Source organism: Bufo gargarizans, chromosome 2 (genome assembly GCF_014858855.1).
Source record: "Bufo gargarizans isolate SCDJY-AF-19 chromosome 2, ASM1485885v1, whole genome shotgun sequence".
In the NCBI taxonomy this organism is placed as follows: domain Eukaryota; kingdom Metazoa; phylum Chordata; class Amphibia; order Anura; family Bufonidae; genus Bufo; species Bufo gargarizans.
Genome location: NC_058081.1, coordinates 241616230 through 241626435, shown reverse-complemented (window position 1 = coordinate 241626435; position 10206 = coordinate 241616230). Strand labels below are relative to the sequence as shown.

The window sequence follows — 10206 nt, the reverse complement described above, 5'->3', positions numbered from 1 at the left end:
TATCTAAGTGGCCCCCTGGTCTTCACCTTCTACAGGGATCTGGACTCTGCTTCAGGGGAACTACCAGGCTGCTACCTCCTAGAGTAGTCTGTGTTCAACTGATGTAGCACCTTGGGATCAAGCAAAACTGTAGTCAGGGGCAGGACGAGGTCTGGGCAGGCAGAGTTTGTGCATTCCGATAAACAGTCAGGGCAGGCAGCTCGGGGTCATAACGTAGAACAGGTAGACTTTGTGTGGACTTTGTTGGGAAAATACTCATGGAAATTATGTGGGTTTGGGGCAGATTTCATTGTCTGCATTGGAAAGGTACCCTCAAGTAAAACTGAATCAATTCCTCATTCAGGAATTTTAAAGTTTCTGGATATGAGGCCACTGTCAAACTGCCTAGGGCCCACCAGTAAAATACATTCTGAGGTCCCAGCAACAGCTACGGTACATACAAATATTACCAGACACCTGTTCACAAATCTCTAAAACTACACCACACATTTTTTTTCAGTAGTAGACCACAGCCTAGCCTGTGCCTCAGACTGTTCTGTCATGGAGACCCTGGCAGTATCCTGCTGACTCGTTCTTCACTTGGACTAGGGCTGTCTTAGCTTTATGAGTCAGGAAAAGGTCTACTTTCACACTAGCGTTTTGGCTTTCCGTTTGTGAGGATCAGTTTTGGACTAATGCATTCTGAATGGAAAAGGATCCGCCTAGAATGCATCAGTTTGCCTCCGTTCCGTCTCCATTCCGCTTTGGTGTCCGTCTGACGAAACTGAGCCAGTTTTCACTGACACAATCTGGCACAACAGAAAACGGATCTGTCCTCCATTGACTTTCAGTGGTGTCCAAGACGGATCCGTCTTGGCTATGTTAAAGATAATACAACCGGATCCGTTCTGAACGGATGCAGACGGTTGCATTATCTGAACGGATCCGCTCCAAACGAGAGTGTTAAAGTAGCATACATGCTCACACAGTAGCGGAATGCTGCAAGATGATGGATGATGCCTTAACGTCAAGAAGGCAAGTCCCTAGGAAAGAGGTTACTGAGTGACCGGCCTCTGTGCTCAGAAGTCACCTCTGCCACCTGATGCATCTATCATAAATTGGGTAGTTTGTACAATAAGTCACATTATTATGACCACCAGCTAATATCCAGAGTAAGCACTGTGTGCACAGACAGCAGCTAGACGGGCTGGGAGTAACTTAATGAGGTCCTGGAAGGTTGTCACAGGTGTATACAGTGCATCCCAAAGCTTCTGGAGGTTACTTGGGGGAGGATCCTTAGAGCGAGCACGACAATCGAGGTTGTCCCACAGATGCTTAATTGGGTTCAAGTCTGGGAAATTAGGGGGCCTGGGTAGTACTTGGAAGTCTTGGTCATGCTTTTTCAACAAATGTCAGACATTTCTATCCATGTGACATATCACATTGTCTTATTAGAAGATCCCATCTGCCCCAGGGAAGACAATCAGCATGTTTGGGTGTACGTATATGAGTGGGCCCAGAGAATGCCACGAAAACATTCCCGGGACCATTACGCTGCCACCACCAGCTTGTGTTCTTCTAGGAGTTGTTGCTAAGGCTGAAAATGGGCCACTTTACAGCTATTTTTCTGATAGAAATGTACGATTTTGGTAATTAAAAGTATATACAAAAATGGTCAGTATTCAGCGGTTCTGAATCAAAAAATATAATTACATCAGGGAAACGTGGGAAACATTTAGACAAGTCTGTATTTATTACATTTAGGTTTCATGTAGAAAATGTAAAAACATTAATTCTCCACACAAGTACATGGTAAACTTTTATTTTCTAGACGATTATGTGGCACTAAATCGTTGGGCGGTGTTAGGTGCTACTTTTAACATGCTTACGATTTATCAATATTCTTCAGAGTAGGTTTATCAAAACTGGTGTAACGTAGAACTGGCTTAGCAACCAATCAGATCCCACCTTTCATTTTCCAAATGTCAGTTTTCCTTTACACCAGTTTTGATAAATCTTCCCCTTTGTCTTTGTAATGAAGCATCAGTCATGACCCTAAATGCCTTCTGCCCGAACATATCCTTAATAACTGTTCCTTATTATGTATTACTGCAATATGCAAGTGCTTCTCTCTCCTCATTCTAGCGATCGGTGGGGATCTAAGACTCCGATCCCCATGAAAACTCAGTCACCCTTTAACTCTAATCTAATAATAATAATTATAATATAGACTGTACATTATTGAGTGACTAGAGACCAACGCAAGGAATATGTGTTGACCTTTATATGCCCATTTGATATTTACAAATTCAATTGGGCCCTTTTAAACTGTATGAAGTCATTTGTACATAATCCAAATCTAACATGATTTTCCAAACTCAGCTGAAGATGTTGCTATCTTAGTACATGTAATAAATGTAATTAAAGTACAAGTAATTAGGGTACATGATTTCTGTGAGCAGCTGGACTTACATCATGAGCTTGAAACATAGATGGCTGCCTTCTTGTTTTGGTGACTTTGTTGTGACGAATTGGATAAGTTATTATATACTTTATGATGGGCTGTCTTTGCATCATTTCTGTTACGAAGGAATCTACTATCTAACTGGAATCTGTTATTCCTTATTTTCAAACCTCAAGGAACCAATTTAATTTGACATTTACATTTTGTAAGGGGTTGTTCCATCAAGACAACATTTTCCCTATCCATACGATATGGCGTAAGTGTCTGATCAACTGTGGCCCCCTTTGATCACCAGATCGGGGGCCTGTTTTTCCCCCATTTAAATGTAGTGGCAGTCACACGTGCACTCTGCTGCTCTATTCAGGTCTATAGGGCTGCCAGATGTAGTTGAGCGCTCTTACTTGGCTATTTCCGGCAGTCTCATGGAGATATGCAGGTGTATCTGCCACTCCATTCAGATAGGGAGCACGGGCTCCCATTCTCATGATTGGCAGGGGTCCCAGCAGTCAGACCCCTGCTGATCAGACACTTATTCCCTATCCTGTGGATAGGGGATAAGTTGTCTGAATTTGACAACCCCTTTAATCATTCAATCAAAGAATAATTATAGTGAGATCTCTAAATATACACTGTCGGGGAATTTATCATGAGAGGAATATTTGAAGTTCGTTTTGCTTGAGGATGTGTTGGAGTACTGTATGCCACATTTATCAAATGTCACTTTAAATTTGGCTTCTCCCTAAACCTAACACTTCTGTCTAGAGAAGTTTTCCTACTCCACCCTCCTCCTGGAGTGAGATTGCGATTTATTTGTGAATTAAAAAAAAGTTGCGCAGGTGAGTGTAAAAAGTTGTGATTTTTTTGCGCAAATGCTTAAATTTTGCGCAAATGAGTGTAAAAAAGTCACAAAAGTCCTATTGTGCGACTTTTTAACGCCAGAATTCTGGAGTGAAGGTATGATAAATGAGGGCCTTTTTATTTCTGTTGTAACTACTATCATGCATACTGATAATTGACTTTATTTAAACTCCTCTTTAGTGATGGAGATATTTAGAGATATATAGTGGTTGTCCAGAGGTTTGCATTTTTTTTACTTGCTCCCTATGGTGTAAAACTATAAAATAAGCCAGTACCGATCGCTTACATCTCCTTTTCTGACAGCTCATGGTCCCCTGTTGGTCTCTGCTTCCTGCACCCTTTCGACACACAGTAAATGCTAGGCAAGCCAATCACTGGCTACAGTGGTGATCCATCTCAGCAAGTGATTGGATGAGCCAGAATATTCTGTGTGTTGAGAGGGAACAGGTTTCAGAGATCGGCAGGGGAACGTGAAGTGTCCAGACATCAGTAAGGGGTATCACTTATTTTATTACTTTACACTGCATTCGGACAGATAAATAAGCAAAGTGCAAAAAGACCATAGAGGGGTATAAATAATATTCAAAAAGACTCTGTATTGCATTTGTATGATGAGATATTTCAACAAAACGCAAAACATTTGACATGGAAAAGTTTTCCGAATATCCAGAAAACGGCATGCAGATTCATACAGCGGCCATGATGCAACTGAAATCCTGCCTTTCCACTGCAGCCACTAGCAGCACAAGTTCATGGGCTAAAAGTTATCACCTTCAAAATCGTGCAGCCATTGGCCGCTGTGTGCGGGTGCATGGGATTTCAGCTGAATACGTGATCAATAAATTGTTCCATTTAAGCCACATGAGGAATTATGATGTACTGTACTTTATGTGCATTTTAAAGACTGAAAAATATGTATGTTGTTTTTGTAGCTGTTTGCAACTGGTAAAATTCCCGGAACAAGAGTAGCTGAGCTGAAGGCAAAGTATGGCCTCCTGTATGAGATTCTGAAAAGGTACTGTACCTGCAAGCTGTTGTAATGTTTATATATTGTACTGCACCATAGTTTTGTATATGGACTATGAACATTTACGTGGGTATTCCAGTAACAACGTAGTATCCCTGTGCTCCGGATAGGAGATAACTGTTAGATTGGTGGGGGTCCCTGTATCCTGTGTTCCTTTGTGTGAATGGAATGGTGGCCGACTAGTGCATTGCCACTTCATTTATATTTACAGGACTTCCAGCGATATCCAAGTACACCACTTGGCTGTGTATGGCAGTCCAGTAGAGTTTGAATGGACCAGTAGTGTGCATGCCCAACCACAGCTGCATTCAGGCAGGGTCCCATCAGTTGGACCCCCCACCGATCTTAACAGTTCTTCCATATCCCTAGTCAATAGGGGATGACTTGTTGTAAATGGAATACCCATTTGAGGCATATCTACAATGTGTCCCCCACTGAACAAGTGGTAAGCAGCGGCTGCAAATGGAGAAGTGGAAAGCTGGCCATGCAAGTATGCATTGTATTATATGGGAGTTATAGAAATTGCCAAATAAGTTCCTATTAATGACCGTCCCATAGAGAGTGACAAGCAAATGTACGGCCAGATCTCCACCTCATCTTTTACTGTATTCATAAGCTTAGGGAACAAGCTGAAAATGGGTTAGGGACCACCACCTATCAAACATTTATTGTGTATGCAAAGGATGTGCCATAAATATTTGTAATCTAAATACCCCTATATGCCCTGTTAGGTTATTTAGAGAATAATGTGTTCCCAGAATAGCAGATTATGATGGGACAGATAGGAGACTGCCTCTACACCATTTGGGGGGAAAGTATAATTTAAAGTTTTTTTCCTTGGCACATATTCAACAGAACTAAAGAGTACCATCATGTAACAATAGCATGAGCCTGCCTATCTGCTTATTATTGCTGACTCCATAAGGAACAGAGGCTTCAGCTCAGATATGCCTGGTACAAATATATAAACCCACAATGATCAGTGAAATAGAAACTGACAAAACAAATAATAAATAGAAAGTTAATGAAACCCCCCCCCCCCCAATACTTGACCACATACCTCTTACATCCAGAGACATCTCCTGTCATGTAGACCTTCTCTTTCCCTTTCTCCTCCATTAGACCGCCATGACAAATTCTTTCAGCCGCATCTCGTCTCTACAGAGTTTGGTACACAGACACGTTAGATTTCTCAGTTTTTCCATCAACCTCCCCATCCTGGTGTCCCAACAATGTCATCCTGCTGCCACCCCCAATACTGTGCCTGTTGTGCTCCCCAATGCCCCAAGTACTATACTGCTTAAAAAATAGTGACCCCAGTATACATAATTGGGGTCATTTATCAAACTGGTGTAAAGTAGAACTGGATTTCCAAAAGAGCAGTCAAATATGAAAGGTGGAATCTGATTGGCTGCTATGGGCAACTAAGCCAGTTCTACCTTACACCAGTTTGATAAATGACCCCAAATGTCCCTATAGTGTCTACGGCAGTTATGTCCCCTAGAGTGCCCCCAGTAATAATAACGCCCTATATTGACTATGGTGCTCCAGGTAATAATCCCTGTATAGTGTACCCAGAAATAATAGAATTGCCCCTACAGTGCCTCCCCAATAGCAACTCCCCCCACACTACCCCCATATAGTAATTTCCCCGACACTGTCCACATAAAGTTATTTCCCTTACACACAGTAATTTCCCCCACACTGCCCCATACAGTAGTTTCCTCCACACTGCCCCATACAGTAGTTTCCCCCACACTGCCCCATACAGTAGTTTCCCCCACACTGCCCCATACAGTAATTTCCCCCACACTGCCCCCATACAGTAATTTCCCCCACACTGCCCCATACAGTAATTTCTCCCCCACTGCCCCCCCACAGTAGTTTCCCCCACACAGTAATTTCCCCCACACTGCCCCCACACAGTACTGTGTGGGGGCAGTGTGGGAGAAACTAATGTGTGGGGGAATTTACTGTGTGGGGGCAGTGTGGGGGAAATTACTGTGTGGGGGAAACTACTGTGGGGGGGCAGTGGGGGAGAAATTACTGTATGGGGCAGTGTGGGGGAAACTACTGTGTGGGGGGGGGGGCAGTATGGGGGAAACTACTGTGGGGGGGGGGCAGTATGGGGGAAACTACTGTGTGGGGGGGCAGTGTGGGGGAAATTACTGTATGGGGGTAGTGTGGGGGAAACTACTGTGTGGGGGCAGTGTGGGAGAAACTAGTTTCCCCCACACTACCCCCATACAGTAATTTCCCCCACACTGCCCCCCCACACAGTAGTTTCCCCCATACTGCCCCCCACACAGTAGTTTCCCCCATACTGCCCCCCACACAGTAGTTTCCCCCACACTGCCCCCACACAGTAATTTCCCCCTACACTGCTCCCATACAGTAATTTCCCCTACACTGTTCCCATACAGTAATTTCCCCTACACTGCTCCCATACAGTAATTTCCCCCACACTGCCCCCACAGTAAATTCCCCCACACTCCCCCCCACAGTAAATTACCCCACACTGCCCCCCCAAGGTAAATTACCCCACACTGCCCCACACAGTAGTTTCCCCATACTGCCCCCCACATTGTAATTTCCCCCACTCTGCCCCCCACACAGTATTTTCCCCCACTCTGCCCCCCACACAGTATTTTCCCCCACACTGCCACCCCACAAATCGGATCTGTCTGACAAATGCATTGATATACCGGATGCGTCTCTCCGGTGTCATCCGGAAAAACGGATCCGGTATTTTTTTTTTGCATTTTAAAGGTCTGTGTTTTGCCGGAACACTTAAGACCGGATCCGGCACTAATGCACTTCAATGTAAATTAATGCCGGATCCGGCATTCCGGCAAGTGATCAGTATTTTTGCCCGGAGAGAAAACTGCAGCATGCTGCGGTATTTTCTCAGTCCAAAAAACCTAAGAGGGACTGAACTGATGCATCCTGAATGGAATTCTCATTCAGAATAAATTAGGATAAAACTGATCAGTTTTTTTCTGGTATTGAGCTCCTGTGACGGAACTCAATGCCGGAAAAGAAAAATGCTAGTGTGAAAGTACCTGAAGAAGACATCTTATGTTCTTGTACTTATTGGTGTTTTATTCATTTTAGGAAAATACTCTTTAAAAGAAAAGATGCATAATAGAATAGTAAATAATATTTACTCAATGCTACAAAAAGAGTGCACCCTATTTTTTATCACATATTTCATACTGTTTCTCTTTAACGGATGTGGTTTTCTGGTGTTCTTGCGGTGTTAGGTGTGTTTTCCTATTTCTGATTTCTTTTATACTATGAACATGTTTTAACCTTTTTGTTCTACCCTTTCCTGCAACCCCTTCCCCAACAATAAAGCGTGTTTTGATCTTGACATCTTTAGGATTACATTATAAAAAACACACATATAGGACTAACCATGTTACAATGTTGTCACTGTATATTTCTTCGTTATCAATGTGAACATATTAAATAACAATGGTAGGTATAGGACACATAAAGTTAGTACTTTACTAATGACAGGCAGAAAAGTGTATTAAAAAAAAAAAAAAAAAAAAAAAAAAAAAAAAAAAAAATGCTGTTCCAGTGCCGAGGCTATTTTCATTGTTTCTGGTTTTGGCCAGACCAGAAAAGATGACGTCCCATCGCTGGTCATGTGACTGCTGCAGTCAGTAGCTGTCCTCAGCAGTGACATGTGCATGAATGTTATGTGACTGCAGAGGCTGATCACTCATGTACCATTCCGCTCCATGGATTACATAACTCTGTCGTGTAACTCATATCTCCTTAACACTGCGAGGTATTGGTGTGTGACAAGACGCAGACATGACAAACTTGGTGATTTACAGTTTTAAAATATTCCCTAAAGGCATTGTCTCACAGAAGAATCAAGACATACCTGTGTGTACTTTGTATCTTTATTCCTTGTCCAAGAAAAGTACTATAATTCTGCTGAAAAACTTCTCCTGTGCCTAAGCTGGGTGGGCTTTTCTGTTTAAAATTGTCCAAGCCCACTTTTTTTCCCCCATCTTTCGACTCCTCCCCTAACTACCAAGGCTTCCTCCCCTGACATTATGGCAGTGGCAGATCCAGGGGGGGGGGGGGGGGGGGGTGCAATGGGGGCGAGCTGGCGGTGGCGGCAGGGCACAGGGAGATGAGCGCTTCCATTGTGGAAGCGCTCATCTCCAGTCATCTGTATCGCTGTCCTCAGAACAGCGATACAGATGGCTATGCTGCGGCAGGGGAGGGAGAGGCGTATCCCTTTCCCTTCCTCTGATAGGCTGCAGGCACTAGGCCGGCAGTCTATCAGAAGCTGGCGCAGGCAGCGCGATGACGTCATCGCGCCGCCTGAGCCATACAGCGCGGGACACAGGCCGGAAGAGGCCTGCATCGCATCGCTGACATGGAGGTAAGTATGTGTTGTTGTTCTTTTTTTTTTATAAATACAATACTTTTAGGGCTGTTGATACTGGCACAGGGGGGCTGTTATTGATACTGGCACAGGGGGGCTGTTATTGATACTGGCACAGGGGGGCTGTTATTGATACTGGCACAGGGGAGCTGTTATTGATACTGGCACAGGGGAGCTGTTATTGATACTGGCACAGGGGAGCTGTTATTGATACTTGCACAGGGGGGCTGTTATTGATACTGGCACAGGGGGGCTGTTATTGATACTGGCACAGGGGGGCTGTTATTGATACTGGCACAGGGAGGCTGTTAATACTGGCACATGATTGGGGGCACTATAGGGGCATCTACTGAGGCCACAAAGAAGGGGTATTTTATATGGGCGCTCTGTACAGTACAATTTTATACTGGGACACATTATGGTGGGTACTATGGGGAAGGAGGGAGAGGAGTACTATGGGGTCATCTACGGGGGGCACTAAGAAGGGGTATTTTATACTTGCAAATTATGGGGGACACTGAGGGTATCTACTGGAGAATTTTATACTGGTACATTATGGGGGGCACTAGGAGGAAGGAGGATGTGGAGCACTAGGTGGGCATTTACTGGGGGCACTATATAGGGGTATTTATACTGGCACATTATGGGGGCATTATGAGGACATTAGCTCAACTGGTGGCATTACAAGGGGGTATTTTTTACACTGTCACATTATAAGGAGAATTATTTCTACTGGGGAGGACATTATGGTGGGCTTTATTACTCCCACATGGTATGACCCCCTAGTAGCAGCACCATCCTCTCCATGCTCTGCTATCCCTCTACTCCTTCTATAAATCCTTATTATAAAATCTTTCTCATTAGGATAAAACACAACATCAGCTCCGCCGAGCCCCCGGCCAAAGTGTGGAAGTGGCGTCCGAGATCCCCAAGGACCAAGCCAAGTAATTGTGAGTGTTCATGTGAAATATGTTTGTTATACACATATAGCATACACTGTGTAGTCTGTTCTATAAGCACCATTGTTTTGTGGCGGCGGACAGAAAATAATCTGAAAGTGCCCCTCCCGAGACCAGGCTCTGGATCCGCCACTGAATTATGGTGCAGCATTTCAAAATCTCGTGCATGCGACTTGTGCTGCGCAGGAAGAGAGGCTGATGCAGCTCAGGAGGTGTGCCCTTTCTTCTTCAGTTCTCTCACTATCACAGTTTAGGAGGTAGTTGAAGGATGAAACTGAGCATGTGTGTCCACCTCAGCGAGGGGGACTGAGAAATGAGGAAAAAAGCAAACAGCAGGTGGTGCTATACAGATAGATTTTTATTAATAACTCAGTGGCTATTCAAAACTTTTAATTACATGCAATTACAAAAGTATTCAGATCCAGGTGCTGTTTGAAAAATGCATAATATTTTTTTGTGGGAACCCCTTTAAAGGGTTTGGCCACTTTAAAAGAATATAGCCTAATTG

At 43.9% G+C, this 10206-nt stretch overlaps 1 protein-coding gene across 2 annotated transcripts in view; it reads left to right on the top strand.

The window, feature by feature from the left end:
* Window positions 1–10206, top strand: part of CCDC146 (coiled-coil domain containing 146) — a 131970-nt gene that overhangs the window by 35531 nt on the left and 86233 nt on the right. For both annotated transcript variants that reach the window (XM_044280149.1, XM_044280148.1), the window contains exon 3: window positions 4234–4316. In XM_044280149.1, coding sequence (XP_044136084.1) covers window positions 4234–4316 — 83 coding nt within the window. The remainder of the gene's footprint in view (window positions 1–4233; window positions 4317–10206) is intronic.